Below are 23,815 nucleotides of genomic sequence, written 5' to 3' on the forward strand. Positions count from 1 at the left end.
TTGGTATGAGGAGTACTTTTCCCAAATCAGAAAGTCCTTATGGAGTAGGAGATGCATTTGTTATTCTTCTTCTCTCTTTCCTATCAATCCTGGCTTTAGACCTACTTTGCGTAAGACACATAGTATTATGTCAGTACCAAAGAAGTATCATGGCAGTACCAAGGATCAAGTTTGTTTGCTTATAGAAAAGAACACAAAGGTGACCAATAAAAAGCATTAAAGCAGAAAACCCAAACCATTTGACGGGTCTTGTAAAATGGGCCAGCTAAACCCAGAGGATGATACAAGTAATTTGTCATATCCTTGCTAGTTCCTTTGACTGGAAAGTAGACAAATGTGAACAGCATAAAGGCTACGAATATCAACCTTACCCACATGTGCTTCACTGACTCATTTAGCAAAGGATATTAAGCGAACTAAGCACAAACATTTCATTCATGAAAGCAGCTTCTCAAAGCCAAAAGTGCTTAAGAAAACTAGCAGATGTGACTCTCCTGCTCCCAGGAATACTGAGTGGGAAAGCATCCTATACACAGGAGTAAGTACTAAAAGTACTCATCTGGAACAAATTATTTTTATAAAAAGTCTTGCTTTAGAACAGAAATAGGGTAAGTCAACTCTTGTTGAACTACCACAAAGTGGGGAATTCAAAATCGAAGGCAACAGTTTACACATAAGGTTACAGGAGTTTTTGAATCACCAGTACATTATCCGCTAACATATGCTAGATGGACCTTTGAAATAGGACTCCAACAATCTGAGCTTACTGGTGGTGGCAAGATGCAGGTTCTTGTTTTATAAAAGCTTGATGTAAGAAAATTGTGGCCTTGCAATAGTCATGGATGTGAAACTTTTGCTAACATCACTTGGCTAAAAGAACCTAATTGTCCTCTTATTTCTAATGCTGAAAATTATACACAGTTTTACCAGAATCTACCACTTTTGATAGCAGGAAAATATGAAGCTAGAAAGAATCAAGGGGTTTGCTTGTGAATATCTTCACAAGATCTGCCCTGAAAACAACTGAAAAACTGTCATTTTGTAGCTAGAGATGCGAGGCATATCTCTTCTTTCTTGCCAGTTCTAGGCATTGCTTATAACTAGTCTTTTAAAGTAAGTAAATAAAATTTAAACCAAGCTTTCACTGAAATGCAAAAAATATATATGCTGTAACAAGAAACAAATAAAGCAGGATGCTGTTCTTTTTAACATCTCCTCTGAAACTTCCCAGTGCTTTGCTCATTGCTGTAAGTCTTGGAAAACTGAAAAAGCAACGATACCTTTTCTCATCCTATCTTTCCTTACTGCAAACCACCAAAACTACCATATCGCCCATAATTAATTCAAAGTTCATCATATCTTGTCAAATGAAAAGTCTTTGTAATATTAACAAAGCAGAGATTTTAGCCCATGGACGTTACATATACATTTCTGAAGCATCCTAATATTATTATTAGGTGCATATTTTACTTTGAATCATTTGGAATACATTTTGTTTATCCACAGGCTCTTTGCTTATTCACTGAAGCAAACAGGATTTGTTTTACTGAATGATACCATATTTGGATTTGAATGTGTGGAAGAATTATGTAAATGATTGTATGCAGGCAAATCAGAGCTGAACAGCTTTATGGTCATCATCTTTACAACTACTGCTGTTGCAAGAGCAATGAAAATTAAGCAGCATGTTTTAGATATTGCCACATTGTGAGAACAGACCAAAGCAAATGCTAGAACTGTGGAAAGCTGACACTTTCTCAGATGTCTAGAGTACTCATGCAGGTAACCTAGAAAATGCCTTTTGTGACACTCACCATGCACTAGATATAAAGTCACCATGCACTAGATATAATGTAAGTTAATGCATATGCAAACATTTGTTAATAATCCTCAGAAACAGTGTCACTCTATTAGAGCTCTTAGTAGAAAAAACAGTTTTGCACGGAGCTAAGGAACTTAAAAATGTGGCTTCACATTGAACCAAAATAAGAGCCAAAAATTCCAATTTCTCCTTGAAGGGTAATTAATTTGAAAATGATTTGGCATCCCTCAAAATACGGTATTTTCTCAAAAAGTCGTGTCCACTGATTTTTTTGGAAATACTATAATACCAAGCTTTTAAACACTGAAATGAGCTGTATCTCACTTGCAAAATGAGGGTACTTTTTGCTTCCTTTTACAGAGGGAAGCCAAGGAACCAAGTTGTTAAGAACAAAAATATCTGTTAATTCAGTGTACTCAACTTCAGATGTGGCATTTCAGGGTACCTAGCACTCAAAGCACATCTCTTACTGACCTCAGTTAAAAAAAGCTAGACTCCAGCATAAAAAAAAAAAAAATCAGGCATGCAGAGAAAAATCAAAACAAACAAACAAACCCCTAAACTCCTAGAACACACAATTAGAGACTACCTGTGAAAAGTTTGTCATATATGATTTGTCACTATTACATAGGACTACCTTGGCAGATGCAGGAATATAATTTGAGTCCCTAGAGTAGCACTGAAGGTGCTGAGTTCTCTTCTTTCAAAGCCCTGTCCCTTTTGTCCCAATAAATCCAGCAAGGTTTGTGCACATAACCTCCTTCACTACTTTTTTTTTTAATCCACAAAGCCAGTTCTTCACGCACAGTGAAAAACCTATGTAGGAAAAATACTTTGAGATAACACACAATTAAACACCAGTTCATACTACATATGCGCAGGGAGTTAGTCATGGAATTTGGCCTCTATAGCGTCATCTACAAAAAGAGTCCTCTGTTTCCTTAGGACCACACAAAAGAAAACAACAAATATAGCATCACTGTTTTTTCCCTGAGCACTACTAAGATTTCCTGGCCAATGTTTCAGTTCAAGTCTACCATATGCCTTCATTTATTTACTGATTGGAATTCTTACATGAGCAGTTCTGTTTCTACATTCTAGTTTTGCTTCAGAAGGTTGTAGGTTGAATTGGGTTGCAAAAGGGCTTCTAAATAAATGCTTTTACTTCGTCTGGTGTCAGGAAAGCTAAAAAAAAAAAAGTGGAATCTTACATACTCTATTGCCCAAAATAGTGACATACAGATAATTTAACTGAAGTTCAGTTCCTTTTTAAAGCATGCTAATTACCTCCAAACACTGAAAGCAGAGCTCCTGGGATCCTCGGAAAGTTGAGCATGGAAGTGCGTCCCAGTACAACCTGGTGATGCTGGCTTCAACAGGTAGTAAATATGCCTTCAATGAAAGGGAGACAGCAGCAGCTATGTAGCCAAATATATCTAGAGTTGTTCTAGGTAAGAAAAATGCTTGTACATGCTGCAGAAATGTTTGAGATGTCTCAAACTTAAATTGGAAGGAATATGCTGAAAGCTCACTTGTCCAGATCAGAGATGATGATTCAAGACAAAATTCCCTTAGATTAACCAAACAGGAGAGAGGACAAGCCTAAATCTTAAAGAGAAAAAAAAATTAATTTAATTAAAAATACTTCACCTTGTACGGTATTAAAAGTAACAGTCTTCCTAGGTATCTTCTCACTTACATACACCGTACACCAAGCTTGTGCTCATCAGCTATATATAGTACATCTGGATACAACTTCTCTTTCAGATTCTTTACTTAATGGATTGGAGATGGAAAAGTACAACACTCTTCAAGATTGTTTCCATAGGGTTATGTTGTCCCTTGCCACCTTTTTCTAAGGTAGTCATCAAAAGCAGTATTTAAAAAAAGATGTCCTGGCTTCCCACTCCCTACTAATTACTCGTCTCAGGATACAGTATATGTAATAGCCACATGCTGGAACGCTTAATTTTAAAAAAAAGAAAAGAAAAGAAAAAAATAACAAAAAGAACAAGCAGTGTTACAGAAATAATGGACTTATTTATGTTCTGCTGAAGCTCACAGAAGGTTTCTAGAAATTGTATTGCTGTCGACAGCTAATAAGAAAAACCCCAGATCTTTGCAGTCAACAAATTACATGTTGTATTCCACAGTTTCAAAACGTTTTGAATGCTTTATGAGGAAATCAGAGGTTCATCAATTTTTTAAAATATTACCTGGAAAAACTTAAACAGATTTGACTCGCAAACGCCAGTGGTCAAGGTGTCTATAACTTCCTGTGTGTCCATCACAATTTCATTCAATAGGTATGACTTGCATGAATACATGAAAATCCTAAAAGATTCAACTACAAATGGTTAATTCTGTCAACAAAACCTCATCTGTTGATTAGACTGATATAAACCCTGTATCACTTATTCTTCCAACTACTGAAGCAGATGGCCTTTACAATTGTAACCAGAAAACTTAAAAGTGTAGATATAACTACTGGCTTGACCAAAATATATAGAGGCAATGAACTGGAGGAGAATTTTCAGGTCATTTTAATGCTACTTTTTATAGAACAGACAAAATAAGTGGCTGCAATTTCCAACTGCTTGCTCAGGATATGTCTAGAAACTTGTCAGAGATTTACTGTGCTAGTAGGGTAACTTTAGCACACTGTCAGACCACCTGTACAAAGGTGCTTTTTCAGAGTTGAATGACTCATATTTAAGGCAACCATTCCAAGGAAGAGTTTGAGGAAAATCTGTTCCTTTTCCTCCTTTTGTTCCTTTTACTTATGTAGAACTTTTTACATATCGCCATAGGCCTGAGAGAGACCAGGGCTCATAAAAGAATACTGTTGCAACAGCTTGATAACAAGGTTAATTACACACTGCACTCCTTCAGAAAGCAACGGACCTACCATATGATACCCCACCATATTTTCTGCTTCCTGAACAAATCCATATCTCAAGCTGTTTGTGGTAAGGCTTCTGGAATTTAACAATTAGCCTGTTTTCAATCACTAAGCAAAGTTTTAAGGGATGTAATTTTTCTACAGTGGGACATAAAGCTATTTAAACTCCAGTAATAAGCTTAACTAATCAACTTGTAAGGCTGCCTCACAGAGAACTTGATTTTGAATTTGTGCCAAGGATCAGAAGACACTGTCTGCATATATACCATTTATTCCATGAAGGAAGAAGACTGGAAGAACTCTGACTTTATCTCTTCAGTTTTTCATTTTATTTTCAGCTTGCTTTAACCTACAGCTGTGTCATCTTCTTTTCCAGGAAACATCTTCTATGTATCATACAGTCTCAAAACTCACACACTTTTTGTTCTCTTCTGTTTTATAGCAATCAGCTGTCTCAGGAAAGACAGGCAGCTTTTTTTTCAATTTATTTCCTGCCCAACATATCCCTGGGGGTATGAATTAGCAAAGCATCAGTGACTTCAATACCACAGTTTACAGTAGATAAGGATCTGGCCTGCAGATGGGGCTTTCATTCCAACCTCTCCAGTAATCTCTTTCCTTAGAAGGAAAAAGAAAAGCTATTGCACTTTAGACTGCCTGGCACTGGCAGTGCCCAGCTACTGTAAGAGTGACTCTACTGGCCACGCTACTTCAGGGTAGTAGACAGATCTTTTGGTTCATTTCCAGTGCAAGAGAGATTTAGCAGAAAAGTCCATCCCTTCTGAAACACAGTAACTGAAAAAGGTGTAAAAAACAGAGTGAGAGGCAGCCATGATGTGGATGAGCTAGTAATGCCACTGTAAGCAAGGTTAATGCTGGAACAGAGATCACATAGTCAACGTTCGTGGTGAATCTATCCCTGCTCCCATCACAAGGAGCTCCACACAGTGTGGACTACAGCACACCAACTAGTGGGGCAATTGCACTGTTCTGGTTTTTTAGAGAAGATGTAGTGGTTTAAATTAAAAAAAAAAAAAAAAGTTTTCCTTCCAGTTTGCTGGCAGAAGCATGACAGTCTCTGTAAGATAACAAGTGATACGAAGTCTTCTACTTTTGGATTATGGAGGCGCAAAAGAAGGAAATTTCATATGATGAGTCACGAAAAGCAGTAAGTCAAACTATGGTGTTCACTGCTTGTAACAGATTTTCCTAATTGAAAAAAGAATCCTATCATGACATTGATTCCAGGCCCCAAACTTTAAGTTGTCCTGCTTCATAACTCTCCTTTTATACTCTGCATATTTAATCCATCAAAACTAGTGCTGTCATCACTGTCAAGTTAAATTCGGAAATTTACATGTCACGGGCAAAGCTACCACTAAACTCACAATCCTGAGGCCTGGTCAAGAGAAAAACTAGTTAATCCACTTGAAAAATTTAAGAATTAAGCGAGAAAGGACTAAACGACAGCAAATATACACTATCTCTGATTGAAACATCTTTCTCATGGCTACACATTCACATGGGTGCCCTTCTACAAGTCTAATATTTTCATACTTGATTGACACCATCCTGTTTTTTTCATGAGACTGTGCAGCTCTCAGATGAAAACAGCTTTCAAGATAGATGCACAAACACTTGTAGTACACATACTCAAGGAAGTACATCTAAGCAATTTTTTGTGCTCTCTTTCTGCGAGTCTTTTTGCAGTGAAAAATAGGTCAGAGCAAATGAGGTGAATCTGCTCAGGATTCTGCTAAGAAGTTAAATATCTGACTTAATGGACACTGTAGTTGCCCAACACTGTTCAGGATCTGCACCAGAATCTTTAACCCCAGAGTATACCTTTAAATGCAGAACATTTTTTTATTTTTTTAATCAATGGACAGGATGAAAACACATTAACCCAGCATCTGGAAGTGATAAATCATGCAAATTTTAAGTTGGATAGAAATTGTCTCAGTTTACCTGACAATAAGCACAAATGTGAACAGACTAAACAAAGTAAAGATTTTGTGATTTACTACGTCTGCCTTAGAAGGCAGCTTTTGCCCACATGCAGGTACCACGTATAGTGCAAACGCATGTGAAGACAGGCCCTGTCAGTCTGCCACAACTGCTTTGTTATAAACAGCTCAACCTTAACAAGAATTTAAAAATATCACCAAGAGCATCAGTTTGTTAGACAGAGTTGCATCATTAAGCTCACCTAATAAACTCCATGTGGTATAGCTTCCACTATAGTTTCATCTCATTTCATAAACCCTATTTATGGAATAAAAAAAATTAAGGATAAATTAAAGGATAACGGAAAAACTATCTTCCTTTTTTCCTGTAAGTTACAAGATACTGGACTGTCAGAGGTGGAGGGGCAGACCTATAACCCATTCACTAAATGCCAGTTTCCTACAAAACAATAAAAGCACTAATATAGATTTAAACTGGCAACACTACAGTGAGCTACAAAGTTTTCTAAAATAAATCTGACACCAGATACAAAAAAAAAAAAGTTGGTTGTAAGGCAAGCTTCTCACCTGAAAGGGCGATGATGTTTAGTTTCATCAGCTTGATGTATCATCATTTACACTCCATTGTCCTAAAAGACAAATAAAGGCTCATCTGCTATCCTTTTCATTCCAAAGGCACATCAGATCTATCACTGGCGGTAGCAGGCTAAATTATCATTGCAGCACAGCTTCTATTTCATTGTGCCTTTTATTGAACAACTGATTTCAGGTATCAAATACTGTAATGTTTTGCTAATCTCTCCTGTACCTGGGGGGTAGGGGGCCTGCTGGTCGGTGTATGGGACTGACATTGCTGAATGTTTGCCCTTCCCGATGGATCATTCAAACCATATCTATTTGCAGAATAACTGAAAAAGTTTCTGGACCACCATGGTCCTGTGGCACATTCATGGGATGACAGTACACAGGTGATGCCTTAATCCTGTACAGATAAGAGATCCTCACTCCCTAGGAAAATCATATTTGACACATGAGCAAGGGAAGGTGAAAATTCTTCATAAAAACACATTTAAGAAACGGACTTTTTTAACTTTTTACAAATATCAGTGGCTCAGTTTTCAACTCTGCAGTGACATCTCATGGCTCCACAGTAGTTCCAGCAGCGAACACATATTGTCAAAGAGCAGGGACAAAACTGGGGAACACATCTACATGTAGAAAACTGGGTAGCTGGCATTGATATGAGGTGATCTAACCCCATTAGTTGATAACGCCAAACTCATTTATCCTCCCAAATAAAGCTAATACAAAATATTGCCTGTTACAAGGCAGTTATGTCTGCACATAGGCTGACATCACATGTCAAGAATGCTAGTTTTAAATAGAAGGAAAGAGTGAATGGGGAGAATTAAATAATAAGAAACTAGGCAGAGCTTAGTGAAGTTAAGGAGCAGGGCCAGAAGAGCAGCATTAGCTGCCGGAAAAACCGATTTCCATCCTTTCTAACACAGACAAGCTACCATGCCAACAGTCTGATGCCTTAGGTGGCTACCTGTTTCAAGTAGAAGAAAAGACAGTCTCTTAATTTCAGAGCATTGAAGCCATCACATGAATATCATTAGAGGGCGCTTTATATCTGCGTTGCAGAAATCAGCAAGAGGTGAATCAATACTCTGTATTAATAAAGTTAACGTGATCTTACAAAACAACCTATTAAAATGCTCAGTCAAAACTGAGTCCTAGGACTAAACCCATACCAGTCTAACAAGTCACTGCATCTGTATACCCTTTCACAATTAAATGCAAGATCAGTCTTTATTCCTTAATTAACTCAAAGCACAATATCATTTTCTGGGTCAAAAGAAAACTACTGTGTAATTTATTTTCTTATGATGAATAGCAAAGCTTTTAACTAGGCCTCTTGGGAGCCTGGTTTCTTTTTGCATATGTTGCTGGAAACATTAAGGTACTTCATAGATAGAAGCAAACTGGGGAGGGGAGGGAAAGCAATAGGCAGGCTTACTTTGTTGTTCCTGAGGTTAGGTTTTGAGCCCAATACAATTTTTGTGTGATTATTTGTGAAGGGATCAAACTCAGGCTTATGGTGAAAACTCAACTGCTCTTACCTGCGCGCTACCATGCCACCCCTGCATCATATTTTCACTCCAGCAAATTAAATCTTCATCATGTCTTTAGGGTCTTGAACCGAATGCATGTGCAGTGTCTAGAAGAACATACATTGAGCTGATAAACTTATTTCCATTTGATTAATTTTGTGTCCTACTACAGATATTGAAATGTCTGAGTATTTCAAATCAGGAAATTTAATAAGTAAAACCTCTACAGTTTTAACAGTGAAAAAAGTATTCTAAAATTTAAGACTATACATTCTGCTTTATCTCTCAACTCTTGGCTTTTGATGTAGGTAATTACTGAAGTCAAACCTTGCTGTGGCAATTTTTGGTATTTAGTGACAATAACAGGGATTTCAACCAAAGAACACATAAAGAAAATCCTCAGACACCCCCATCTTTTACGGAAATATGTTTTCCTCCTCTGGCAATCGCTGGTTTTCATACAAAAGAAAGGAAATTAGAACATCTGGCAAAATTACCTTTGCAATGTTCCTAAGAATGGAGGTTTACTGAGCTCTTTTATATAAACTGGAATACTTCCCACTTGATTGGTACATAACGATGAGATCAGATCAACTTAATAAAACATTCACAACTGCACACCCTTACTTCTTTTTTTATTTCCTTTTAGTGTTTCATAACCCGTATCACCCTCACCTAAGCATTGATTTTGCTTGTTTTTTACTTCTATTCTTCTGACATTATTGTTTTTGAAGATTTTGATCTACTGAAGAGCCTAAGTTTATCGCACAGTGTCCTATGAGAGAGAAAGAAGCAGCAATGTTTGCATAGTTGCCTTTAATTACAAGAGAACTTGACTGGACAACTCAGACCTTTCAAGCCCATGTGTTCTTTTTTCCTGCTCTTTTTTCTCCCATGTGATCAAATCCCCATGTCCCCAGTGATGTAAAGTAACAGTGATTTCAGAGACCAGCAATAACTCAGCAGATTCATCCAACCACAGAGCAGGGTAAAAGGGCTAAATCAAAGGTATGCAAAGACTTCTGAGTGTAAAATGACTATTCAGTCTAGTGGAAAAAAAGGCGACTGAGTAAAGATACGACAGATGTTTATAAAGCCATGAACAGCTTGGAGACAATGTCTCCAAGAAAATGTCTCTTCAAGAAAAGGACAGGATATTAACTGAAGCTAGATGCTGGCAGATTCACAGCAAGCAAAATGGAGGCTCATGTATTGGATACTTAAGTTGTGGAACGCTTTGCAGCAGGATGTGAATGCTAAGAGTTCAGATAAGCACAAAGGAAGAGTGGACAAACTGAAAGTAAAGTATATCAGAGGTCATTAAACATAAAGATGCCACCTTTTAGCTCTTTAGGAGTTCCTGATCCTTGAGTATTACTACATTTCTGCTGTGTTCTTGTACTCTTCTTTATATAGATGCATTTGTTTGTCAGAGACAGGATAGCAGCTTAGAGGGACATTTGGTCATATTAACTGTTGCCATTCACACTTTCATGGCTAGTTATCCAAATGCTAAAATTGCCATCAAAAGAAAAGCAAGCCATCCAGCCCTATGGATCAAGTATAGCCCTGTTGTAGCGTTTTATTTATTGCCTCTGAAAAGCAAAAGATTATGCCTGTTAAAGAACAACACTAATTTCTACCAAATGGCACTTATACTTGTCTAAGGCCAAGAGCTCTTCTAGCAGCACATCTCTCACACAGACTTCCAGGGAGGGGGGAAAAATAATTTGAAAAATTTTTGCTAAACCAAGGATCTGACAAATTTATTGTCATACAGAACACAAAGATTCTTCTTAGAACTCAGGTTAAGAAGATCATTGCAGAGAGCCCGAAGTTAAGCTCTAACAGCAGAGTCCACTTTAAAAATGTACGTGGACAAGTCACTTGTAAAACAGAGCAGAAAGACAATTTCCTGTAAAGAACACTGGGGATTTTGTCCTAAACAGTTGTAACTTCCAGATTGCTCCAGTTCCAGCTCTAAACTGCTCCTTTGTCTGTTTCTAGGCAGCAAAACAGGCAAAGAAGTGTTCATCTACCAATTCTGCTGGAGGTCCTAGTTCTGGTTTCCAGACCACGTTCAGTGCCAACTTCCTTGCCTGCAGTACTTAAAAAATAAACAAGTGCAGGAATTGTATTAGTTCTGAGGGACATTTTCATATCATCCTGCTGTTCACTCAGTCTTCTGAGGTAGACATTATTTCACTGACAACCAAACAAATATCCTAATGGCTTTAAACTTTAAAACATTCAATGCATAAGTAAAAATGCAATAAAAATGAGACAGTCACATGCAAAGCCACCACCAGGTGGAAAGGTTATAGGATATGATAGCCAGATTGGAAGCGACATTTCCAGATGTTTTTCTGTTCTTAATTCCTTCTGATTGTACTCACCCATTTTATTTTGATAGTTCAGAGTAGACATCCTGTAATGACGAGGATGATAAAACCCTCTACACACTCGATTCTACTCAGTGTTATTTTATCACACAGTTCAATACTGCACAATGGTCCCACAGGACTAAAGGGAGACTCTTGTTACTTACAGAAGGAAAAAATAATAACTGGCTTTTCATTTGAAAAACTGACTAGATTTTTTTGGCATACTTGTTTCATTAATAGCTGGAGAGTTATGGTTAGGTTAAGGGATTCAAATGTAGCATACATAAAATTTATTCTGTTCCAGCTGTACAAACACTTATGCACACGAACAACTTAATCCTAGTGAAATTTTCAAGGATAAAGTAAAAGTTTAGAATATGCAACGACTGAATGAAGTCCACCATTACCTACACACTTCTGACCCCAGGACTTCAGTGTCATTTTTTCTGCTGCGTTCCTATGCAGTGCAAATGGCATTGTTTTAGCACATGTTGTGAGATCTGCCTGCTGCCTGTCTACTTCCCTGCTTACAATAGTGTGTCTGGCCTCCTGCAAAAACACAAACAAATCTTGTCACCTGCTGATACTTAGAAATTGAAATAATCTATAGGAAAAAACAGCTTGACTGAGCACAAGTGTATTTACGCACAGGGGGAAAGACTGGGGAAAGCTGAAGATGTAGGCTTGGTATTTACTCCAAATGCTATCAAATTAGTTCTCTGCATTGATTGAGGACAAACTTTCTCAGTACAGTGACAATTACCAAGATGAATCAAAATGGTCTTGGAGCAATTCCTAGGCATCCTCCCATTACAGGTATTCTGAGCAGTTTTTCCTCACTCCCTCATATACATTTATTCTTTCCACCTAGATTTTATAGCATAAGGACATGAAAACATTTTTACCAAAAAGGTATCTCCAAAATTAACTCCAATGTCATTAGTACAGTAATGAAGTTCATTCATGAAGGAAAAAGATCTTTGACCATCCAATATCTTGCTGGCCCTGAAAGACAGTAATAGAGAGTATGGATATTTGATGAAATCCTGCAAGAATTTACTTTATTGAAGAAGCATCCTTTTAATCAAAGCAAAAATTTGTTTCTTTATTAGAGTAAGCATATAAAGCAAAAGAATCAGGAAGTTTACAAGGCAGAGTTTATGGATCAACTTTTTCATCAGTATCGGCAGGAAGATAAACTATCCAGTCTTCCATCAAACCAGCCTATTTGTGATCCACAGAGACTATTACGGTGATCCCAAGGATTTCCCAAGAAAATCAGTCTCCCCACAGTCCACTCAGGTGACCTTTTTAATTAAATCCAAATGTTGTCAATTTTCTTCAAACCTTCCACATTGTTGGGCATTTCCATTCTTAAATGAAAGTTGAAATTTAACCCATTTTGATTTATTTGTAATCTATTAGAAGTGTTAAACATGCTATCAGATCACAGAGAGCGATCAAAGCTTGAGTGCAATGTAAGACTGGTCTCTTCCTCAAGGGATATGATACCAGTCTTGCAAATGGGTGTATATAAAACAGACCAATGAATTCCACCTGCCCAGATTCAGCTGCAAGATTAGGAAGCACCTTTTTCAGGTTCTGGAGTCTCTTTTACAGTGCGTATGCAGTCTCTCTGAGACAGCCATCAATACTTACCTTGTACGTACTAATTTTTCTACAGTTATAGACGCAGTTCAGAAATGGGCATTTCTTTGGGCCACAGAGTTTACAGGAAGCAAGCACTAAAAAAAACATCTACTACAGACATTGTAGTACATCATACTGCACCCTGAACTCCTACCTAGCTAAAATGACATCTTGGATGTCATATTCTACAGGAAAGACCACCTCTGCCAAGCTTCTCCAAATGGCTTGGAATTGAAAGTGAGTTCAATTCAGATGAACCTAGCATGTAATATAAGATATAAACTTGGGGGGGGGGGGGGGTGTCAAGAGAGACCAAATTAAGAGTATGATATGCAAACAAAATTACTGTTTGGGAAGGTCAAGTGTAAACTCAATCAGCAGATGCCCCAAGCACATTATACTCTCAAAGACAGTATGCACAAAGTAGTTTTTCCTTCTCACTGATCTCACACTTATTATTTAGTATTGCAGGGTGAAAGCATCTACATGGTACTTGGCACAGTGCAACAGATAGATGCTTATCAAGTTCACACCATAGCTTTGCTGGTAAAAACACATTCTTACTTAACATCCTTCCATCGGTAGAAGCCAACACTCTTAATACCCAAACCTTCACAAGACCAGCAGCCACAGAGGCACACCACCTGTACATGAGGGACAAAGCACAGGAGGTGTCAGCGGTTCTAATTTATGTCCCCTTGATCACCAACATGTCTTCAACAAGAGTCCTCCCTGTGGGATTCAGTAACATCAGCTTAGGCAGCAGGGACTGTTTCCTTCTGCAACTGTGGATTTAGTTTAACCTACAACCTTCACTTCAGGGTAGAGCCGCTGCAAATAGCACAGGGTAACCCTGGAATGGGAACCTGAACTCCATGTAATCTATGAGCCTCATTATGCTCCAACAGGTCTTCAGTCATGCCTTACATGTGTAAAATCAAATAGCAACTAATCCAGTCCAACTGACTGTCTTAGCTTTACCGAGTTGCCTGCTAACAAATCTGAGGAAAAAAAAATCCTTATTTGTAATAATCTAACTCTTACTTGCCTTCAAGCTAATCCCTTTATGAGTGTACTGGGTATAAAGAACAAGGTTTTGGTAGTGGTGGTGGGGCTGGCACAGCTGGCTCAGCAACGGACCCACTGCAGGCCAAAGCTGACCCAGTCAGTTTGTCACACCTCTATGAAAACAGTTTTAAGAAAGGGCAGAAAAAGCTAAGACTGAGAAGACCAACATAGGATACCAAAGGAGCAATGAGGTCAGAGTAGGAGGCACTCCATCCTGGAGCGGGTACACCGCCAAAGGGAATGCAGCCCATGCTGGAGCAGGTACTCCCATGAGGGGACTGCAGCCAGTGGAGGACCCACACCAGAGCACAGCAAACAAATAAGCACAAAGGAGCAGCAGAAGAAAAAAGAAACAAGGAGCAGCAAAGAGAAACCACTACATACTGACCCCTAACTCCTGCATCTCCCATCACCTCACTGAATGTACTAAGTGTAACTTGTGTCAATAACAAGGGGGGAGAAGTGTCTGCAGTGAAGTTAAGCCTGGAAAAGGCGAAGAAAAGTGTTTTCCCAAAGTGTTTAAATGTTTGCTATCTTTGTTTTCAATGCCCAAATCAGTAATTAAATGTTTATGTTAAAGGGGAATAAATTAATTTAAATTCCCCAACTGGAGTCTGTTTTGCCAACAACAGTAACTGGTGAATGATTTCCTTGCCTTTATTTTGACCCATAAGTTTTCTCACTCCTGTTCTTCCTGTTTTCTGTTCCTCCCCCAGCCCTGTCCTGTTGTGGGGGTGGAAGTGTACAAGCTTGGCTGCTAGCTGAAGCCAACCCATCACAATGAGGAATGTGTATAAAGCTTTAAATTTAGAATTCCTTGGGAGTACAAATCTTACAGTATAACAAGCTGTTTCAGTAAAGGACTTGCTTGATTAAATTCAAGTCTCTTGCAAATAACATTATTCATGCTAATTAAAACCCCTTCATCAGAAATGAGAAAATAAATAGGACCTTAAAAAAGCCCCCTCCCCCTCAATGCATACAGTCTGAATTATTTATTATTTCTCTTCAAAAATAAAAAAAACCAGCCAATATAAACCCTTTAGAAGTTGCTTCTGTAAGAATTTGCTATTCTGTAAATAATGCTGTTTGCTTTACAGAAATGTTTTTCAACAGATGAGAGAGGTGCATTTGAACATCTATTTTAGAACCTTTCTGTCCTTGAAATTGAGAAAATTGACCAGGGCTATGTTCATTATTTTGATTACTTTGGGCAATTTTGAGGAGTAACATGGGATGTTAATAGCAAGAAACTATCAGTGCTCAGGTGTTAGTTTGCTCCAGAGCACTTCCTGGGTGTATAATGCAGCACACAGGAAGAAAAGAATTGCTGTTAAGTGACAACCTAGCTTTTATTAAGATACTGTTGTATATACATATCTATTGTAATTCATTTACTGAATGGAGAAATTTAGCATTGAAAAGTAGACAGTGAGTGTGATAAAAGAAGAGAAGTCAGAGGAGATAGCTCATGGCAAGAAACTGCACTAAATTACAAAGAGCGTACTGACCAACATGCTACATACCTCTTGGTGCACAGCAGAGTAACTCTACCAGTCCCATGTCAACATAAATAAGTGAAAGACAACATAGGAATTACATTTCACCTTTATATTTTACAGACTCTATCACACCTGTCATGTCACACTTAGAGAAAATAGCATTTAACAATTTTTTTTTTTGGCACTAATGATTCCAGCTAGACCTTTGCTTATCAAACACAGTTACATTAGTTTCTCCCACCAGTCCCTAAAAAGGGAAATCTTGTCCCTGGCAAATTCATTCAACAGACTCAAAATTTCACCTCAATTCAATACATGAAGTCTTAACGCATCAGAGCTCACGCGTATGAGACTTGAACAAAACTTGTATTCTTCTCCCTACTGCAATCCATAATATTTTTATATTAGCTTCCTTTAGAAAGCACAACAAAGGTTCTGGCTCTGCTTGGTCAATAGTCTGCATTTCTTCTTAAAATATTACCAAATTTCACACAAACCAAAACCAAGTTTTGTAGACTCCTTCTAAAACCACAGAATTCATCTTTGAAATCTAAGTAGAGGGGAAAAGACTACAATAGCTTCAGATTTTAACATTTTCTACAATTCTCTGATGACTAAATTCAAAGAGTCATCAACCCAAGAATATTTTGCGTAAATTGAGAAATGCCACCGTGCCATAACTCACTGCAGAAATTTTTCTTACTTTTTATACAAGATTACATCAGACTGTGACACATGTGATTAATTACATATATGCATAAATAGCACGTGGAGATCTCTTAGTTAATGCAATAGTTCATAGTGTCATCGGTGCCTTCCACTCAAACTTATTTAATATAAAGTTTTATTTCATTATTAAGCTTCTTTTCCCAGTCAACACAGTCAGAAGAAAGAATCTGCAGATGCAATTCCCAAAAGAAGCATGCTTACTAACTACAAAGGTGAGGAATATTGTTTCTATCAACATATATTTCTCACTTTTCTTCCCTCTTTCCATAGTTAGGATCGCAGTCCCTATCACCGTGACCATTTGCTTCCAAACAGATGCCACAAATTACAGCCTACGAAGTTGAGAGCCAGTGTTTTAACTGTGTAAGGAGGAACTCTTTACTTTTAGACAATCATAGTACTTTTTGTAAGAGACTAATTTAAGACATTTTAGAGGACTTCAATAATCTCTGCTGAAACAGTGCTATTTAATAAACAAAATTATCTACAGAATTACAGTAACATGATTTTATATTTCATACTGCTATTTCTCGAGTCTTCAGGGGGCAAGGGGACCCAAAACTTCTGGCCAGTCTAGATACTGGATGTTTGACTGCAAAAACCAAATCTAAATCTCTGTGACTGAGTCAAGAAAACTTCAAAACCAAAATGAACCAAAGCAACTTCAGCCACACTTGTAACTAAACCAGAGCCAAACTAAAAACGTATTTGTTCAATTTCTGTTCTTTTAACCATGCAAAAACTTCTAGCTTCAGTCTAACAGTAGACGGACATCTAGTGGTGTAATGTAACTGACTCCTTTTTTCAAGTAGCTTCATATATTCAAAGCCGTATCAATAGAAGTGCTTTCTAGCAGATTAATAATTAAAATACCATATACACACTTAAATGCTTTATTTTCAGCTGTGCTTTACCTGCCTTCTTAATTTCATAAAAGTACCATCAGTAGAAATCAGGGGTCTGGGTTCAGATTCAGAAGCCTTCAATCAAGGAAAATTTCATTTTGAAGTGAAAAGAATTTAATGTAATCAATAGGTAAAGGTTCAGCCCTGAAAACACAATACTTAGGTACTCTATGTAACAATAAATTGGTGGTATTTAGCATAAAAATAGGTGAAGATCAGATAGTCTGTTTAAGAAAACATTTTGTGCATTAAAGAATATACACAAACTCCAATCATCTGTTAAAACAGATTTGCTCTGGAACAGCCCAACCAAAGCAGGCCCACAAATATAAGGAATTGCTCCTACATATCTGATAAAAATATAGGCAACATTTCTCTAAATTATTGCAGTATCCATTTAACAAGTGCATATAGAGGTTCAACAATTTATTTGTGAAACGGGTATTCATTTTCAATGATGTTCTGAACAAACAGCCGTCATTGTTTAGTGAGCCATTCCTTAGTGATATCCTTTAGTGATACCTTCCTTAACTTCTTGTCGCTTTGGTGCATGCCTCTAAGTCTAAGGCCTGCCCAGGTCTTTGAAATACTTACCATCACATGCCTAAAATAATTTTACCTGGTGCTTATTGTACTGAATCAAACTGGATAACACAAGCTTACAATCCTTTAATGCAGAATAAAGAGATTATTCAACATACTTAACATGACTAAAATAATACAAATTACATGAAAGGGGTGGGTCCAATACAGTGATTAATTTTATTATTTATTCCACAGTAGTGACACTTATATCATAGTCCTGCTGTACTTGGAATGTAAAAATGGAAGGCAATTACATATCGTCTGACTAGACATAAAACAGTACAATCCACGGAAGATGAGATAACACTGTCTTGGCTAACCAATATGCTCAGCATATGAACAGCATCTCATGTAGACGGTTTTGAAAGCATCTTGTGAAAGGAGAGTGTTAGGGAAAGGATAGTCTCTTATGTCGCTCAGAAGAGAGCAAGAATTTGGAAGGCAGTTCAATACAGGGGCATTTAAAGGTTCCTACACAATGCCTTTCTTTAACAAGAAGATGGAGGGAATTTAATAATCAGTAAAATATATTGGATGCCAGTTCTTAAAATGGCAATGGGGGAGGTCTCTACGGAACCTGCACACAGCATACCCAACTTCTGTTTCTGAACAAAGTGGTCAAGTACTGTAAAAACTCAGAAGTTATCTGGAATTGGCAGGAAATAATAAGGTGAAGAGGTATGCCAGTGATACAAATACTCTGGTTTGTGAAGGCCTGCTACGGAAAGTTGTGCAAGGATCTCATATAACTGTGTATGTAATAAACAGCTTGTGAAATTAAATGCTGTCAAATCACAGAGGAGGAAACACCACATTAAGTACATAATGGCAGATGCCATTATGTACTTAATATCAATCCTTTCTCAGGAAAGATGAGTCATTCTGGAGAATTCTCAGAACTTCAGTCAACGCTCAGCAGTGGTTAAAAAGGCAAATACAGTGTTAGGAATTATTATGAATAAAACAGTACACCAGGATACAAAATTAACCAGCAGGTCGAGGGAGGTGATCCTCGCCCTCTACTCTGCTCTCGTGAGACCCCACCTGGAGTACTGCATTCAGCTCTGGGGCTCCCAACATTACAAGGACATGGACCTGTTGGAGTGAGTCCAGAGGAGGGCCACGAAGACGATCCGAGGGCTGGAGCACCTCTCCTATGAAGACAGGCTGAGAGAGGGGGGGTTGTTCAGCCTGGAGAAGAGAAGGCTCCAGGGGGACCTTACAGCAGCCTTCCAGTACCTGAAGGGGGCCTACAAGAAAGCTGGAGAGGGACTTTTTACAAGGGCATGTAGTGATAGGACAAGGGGTAATGGCTTTAAACTGAAAGAGGGTAGATTTAGATTAGATATAAGGAAGAAATTCTTCACTATGAGGGTGGTGAGGCACTGGAACAGGTTGCCCAGAGAAGTTGTGGATGCCCCATCCCTGGAGTTGTTCACAGGCAGGTTGGATGGGGCTTTGAGCAACCTGGTCTAGTGGAAGGTGTCCCTGCCCATGGCAGGGGGGTTGGAACTAGATGATCTTTAAGGTCCCTTCCAACCCAAACCATTCTATGATTCTATGAAAATTAATGATACAACTCTAATATTGCACACCATTCTGGTCACCCCATCTCAAAGAAAACATAGGGTAGACTGAAAAGAACCACAAGGATAAATCAAAGATACTGAGAGGATTCTGTTCAAGCAGAGATTAAATGTATGAAGAAAGAAATAACTTGAAGAGATAGCAAAGAAGAACACAAACTTACAGGCAACCTAAAAGATGCAACCATTAGATAGGATCATAATTTCTTACAAGCAGAGGATAGGGAGCAAAAAGTTAAACTGAGTGACAGGGGGGTTTTGGTTTGTTTTTCTTTTTTAAAAAGGCAATGTTATCTCATACAACAATTTAAACTATAGAGCACATTCCCACAAAATGTTTTGAATGCCAAAATCAAAATGCGCTATAGCTACAATTAGACTAATTCATTGAAAACAAGCCCACTAAGAGCTATCAGAAGCAATGATGTGAGTTCAACTCATAGGCTTCAGGAAGGTGAGACAAAATACTACTCTGAGCTTGCCGTATTCCTGTACCCTTTCCACAAGCATCAAGTACACTCCAGTCAGAGGAAGACGGGACTAGAGTGGTCCATGTTCTGACTCTGTATCGCCACGACAGACAGAGTGCAAGTAACCATGGAGGAAGTCAAACACAGACACCTGATAGAAATACATGTGGAAGACCAAATTATATCAACATTTTGGAGCTTTGTTTTTTAATGCCAGGGAGCATTAAAAGCTACAGTTGTAGTCAAATGAAAATAGGTAAGGCAATATGCAAAACTTAGATGAGAACCATCACCAACATGTAAATGTCTACCCCTACAGCATATGTTTGGAAAAACAAGGAGAAGAGGAGGCAGAGAAGCAAGAATCAAAATCAGGAAGCAGGAAGAGGAGCTGGGAGACCGCAAATTATAGCATTATGGGAGACAAAAGGAAAAAAGGGATTAAAACATCTCAAAGAGCAAGGACAAATGAGAATGAGCTGATTCTGCCTAATTAGTAGCAAAGGAGCATGAAAGAGAAAGAGAGACCTCAATTTCTTCATCTGATAGTCTTTGCAAAAAGGCAAGAGCTGGAGGGAATAAGATAAAGACAACACATACAGCTATGATCTTCTCAGAGCATATTGACTGCAAAAGGCAGGCAGGAAGGAGAGATAAGAAAGCAAGCATTAGATGAGGTTAGGAAGGAAGGCACATAAGGAAAGTAGATGGTGGGAAGCAAGGGATACTCAGGGCAAATATCACCAAAGGTAAGAAAAACTGAGGCAGAGCAGGACCTGGATGTGGAATCTGGATTTGTGCCAGTGGAAAAAGGGATATAACAGGAAAGGATGCCAGGAGACCTGTAGGGATGTTAGAATAGGAATTATAACAATAGGGAAATTGAACAAATTGGGGGGGAGGAGCGGGTAACACTATAATGCAAAAGTGCAGGGTGGAGAAGGATTGCAAGTTTAAATGCACACAAGATCAAAGAAAAATAGTGTTCCCCAGTACCTGTAGAGCAAGCCCTTGTCAGGTAGGTGGAATCCAACACTTGCAGTGAGAAATGGAGGACAGCAATCAGTATCACTGGCAATTACCAGAATGTGCTTCTCCAGAGGGTGCTCTTACTTATGACGGAGCTCTTACCACAGGTACATGTACTTAACACTTCTGCCAGCCAACTTTTGAGTGACTGAAGCAATGAAGCTTCTGCCTATCAGCAGCAGCCCTAAGAATGTTTGTCTACTTCCTATTACGGCCTTCTGCCCAAATAATAACATCATGCGATATTTAACAACCATAGTAACTGGAAGTGATTTTCTGCACATTATCTTGGAAGACAAGAGTTAACCATAGATATAAAAATTGAAGTGTCTGTGATACATCAACATCGATGAAAAGAACTGATGCTTCTTCAGCTACAAACAAGAGGAGCCAATTTTAATATCTGGCTCCAAAACTAAAATGCTACTACAAGCAAAAGGCAAAAATTGCCACAGTCAAGACCTCACTCTACTTTTTGTACATTTAAAAGCTTCTTGTAGAATTTTACAGCAGATTAATAAGAAACAGAAACGCACAAACCATTTATTATCTGAAGAGGGCAAATCACCAGTGACCATTAATTAGTGAAAAATTAATTATCCCAAGTGATATTTCTGAATCCTGATTAGCTAGAAGAGATCTTAGTTTATGTTACAGAATAAATGTTTTTGACATGTAGATTTAAATAAGGAATAACATTGTCTGTTATTCTGCACAGTTCAGTCTCCTTTTCATCACGCGTGTCACTCTGGATACTTCAGAGTTGCATTTGGTCTGTAAATGGTTTAGTCCAAAGCCATGGTACACAAATTAATTTTAGGCTATATGAGTTATGCCACTATGTCTGAACATCAAATTGATGCAGACCTTAACTGAAATTCCTTGTTCATTTTCATGGCATCATTAAGTAAATATTGAACCAATACGTCTTTATTCAGAAAAATCCTTTAGTGTAATCTGGATCTTTCCTGTGCTCAGACAAGTAGCATAAAACATACTTTGAAAGGAAAAAAAAAAAAAGCAACCAACTTTATCAGGAGCACAACCAAAAGCAAAGCTATGAAGATTACAAGAACTGCCCCCTACAGAGCAGATCAGAAAAACCAAGTCACCTTTTACACAGAATATTACTGCATTTTATATCAATGCAGTCTGTAAAGCAGAAAAGGGATAAGGAAGAGAAGAAGATAGAGTGGGAACGCTAACTCTGTACATAAGAAAATCAGAGAGGAAAAGTAATAGATTTTAGTATTTCAGTACCTCGTATTCCCACATTTAGCTGCACTTCTTACTAAATCTATCATCAGAAAACAGGTTGAAAAGTGACACACTGATAAAGGAGAGCTTCAGAATAAGTTGCCAGGCAGTATTTTTACATCTCATGAAAACAATGACTTGCAATAAGCTGTGTTTTCAGGCAGAAATAAAAGCTTCTAGAATCACAGAATTGCCCAGGTTAGAAGGGACCTCAAAAGATCACCTAGTCCAACCTTCTGTGGGAAAAAGAGCATAGATGTGATAATCTAGCACCCTGTCCAATACCATCTTGAAAACCTCCAGCAATGGGGACTCTACCACATCGCTGTGGAGGCTGTTCCAATGAATGGTTGTTCTTACTATAAAAAATTTCTTTCTTACGTCAAGATGAAACCTCTCCCGGTGCAACTTGTTCCCATTGCCCCTTGACTTCGCCATGTGGCTCCCTGTGGAGAGACCCCGTCCCCCCAGGACCCCACCCCCCAGGACCCTGCTCCCCATATAAAGTAGAAACTCTGAGAGCAGGAACGCATAGCTGAACTAGTTTTCACACTAAAGTGCAATTCATGAATTCACGGGCACAACCCTTCTAGGGAACAGCCCTGAAGATGCTGCTTTCAGAAGGGATACAGACAAGGCTTCCCAGCCCAGGGCTCTCAGAGCAGCTCAGCCTCAGGAATTCATCCTGCAACACAAGCTGGGAAGAGGGGAAAGCAGGTGTTATAATGCAAACAACAAATAAAGCACTGGCAGCCACCTCCCAGTGAGGGCAGTTTTCCCCTACACTGCTCCTAAGGAAGAAAGAAAAAAATCCTGAACATCCTAGAGAAGAGATCTGGATTACAAAACTGCCAACCTGAAGCACACCAGAAGTGTTACGATTTTATTTTTTTTAAAGAGGGGGCAGTACAATACACCTTTTCTTATTTTTCTACTTTACGCTTGTATGACATACAGATATACACTGAAAATGCTCTCTTTAAGGCTAGAAACACTATCCTCAAGAGCAAAACACTATCCTCAGAGCCCGAGGATGTAACCAGGCTCACTAGAGAGGAGCCTAAGAGTGGCATGCCAATGTCGGGAGTGAAATCGATAGCCCAGCTCAAGTGCATCTACACCAATGCACACAGCATGGGCAACAAACAGGAGGAGCTGGAAGCCATTGTGCAGCAGGATAGCTATGACTTAGTCGCCATCGCAGAAACGTGGTGGGATGACTCTCATGACTGGAGTGCTGCAATGGATGGCTACAAGCTCTTCGGAAGGGACAGGCAAGGAAGGAGAGGCAGTGGGGTGGCTCTGTATGTTAGGGAGTGTTTCGATTGTGTAGAACTCAGCGATTATAACGATAAGGTCGAGTGCTTACGGGTAAGGATGAGAGGGAAAGCCAACAAGGCAGATATCCTGCTAGGTGTCTGTTATAGACCACCCAACCAGGATGAAGAGGCAGACAAACAGCTGGCAGAAGTCTCACAATCGCTAGCCCTTGTTCTCGTGGGGGACTTCAACTTACTGGATGTCTGCTGGAAATACAACACAGCAGAGAGGAAATGGTCTAGGAGGTTCCTGGAACGTGTGGAAGATAACTTCCTGACACAGCTGGTGAGTGAGCCTGCCGGGGTAGGTGACTCGCTTGACCTGCTGTTTACAAACACAGAAGGACTGGTGAGAGATGTGGTGGTTGGAGGCCATCTTGGGCTTAGCGACCATGGTATGACAGAGTTCTTGATTCGTGGCGAAGTAAGGAGGGGGGTGAGCAAAACCACTACCATGGGCTTCTGGAGGACAGACTTTGGCCTGTTCAGGACACTGGTTGAGAGAGTCCCTTGGGAGACAGTC

The 23,815-nt window shown here is 38.8% G+C and overlaps 1 protein-coding gene across 1 annotated transcript in view; it reads right to left on the bottom strand.

Moving 5' to 3' along the window:
* The window catches only part of LOC140647252 (collagen alpha-4(VI) chain-like), an 83,432-nt gene extending 61,021 nt beyond the window's left edge, over positions 1-22,411 (bottom strand). The window contains 1 exon segment of the mRNA XM_072851612.1: positions 22,355-22,411. Coding sequence (XP_072707713.1) covers positions 22,355-22,411 — 57 coding nt within the window.
* Positions 22,412-23,815: the final 1,404 nt, after the last annotated feature.

This window comes from Ciconia boyciana, chromosome 2 (genome assembly GCF_034638445.1).
Source record: "Ciconia boyciana chromosome 2, ASM3463844v1, whole genome shotgun sequence".
In the NCBI taxonomy this organism is placed as follows: domain Eukaryota; kingdom Metazoa; phylum Chordata; class Aves; order Ciconiiformes; family Ciconiidae; genus Ciconia; species Ciconia boyciana.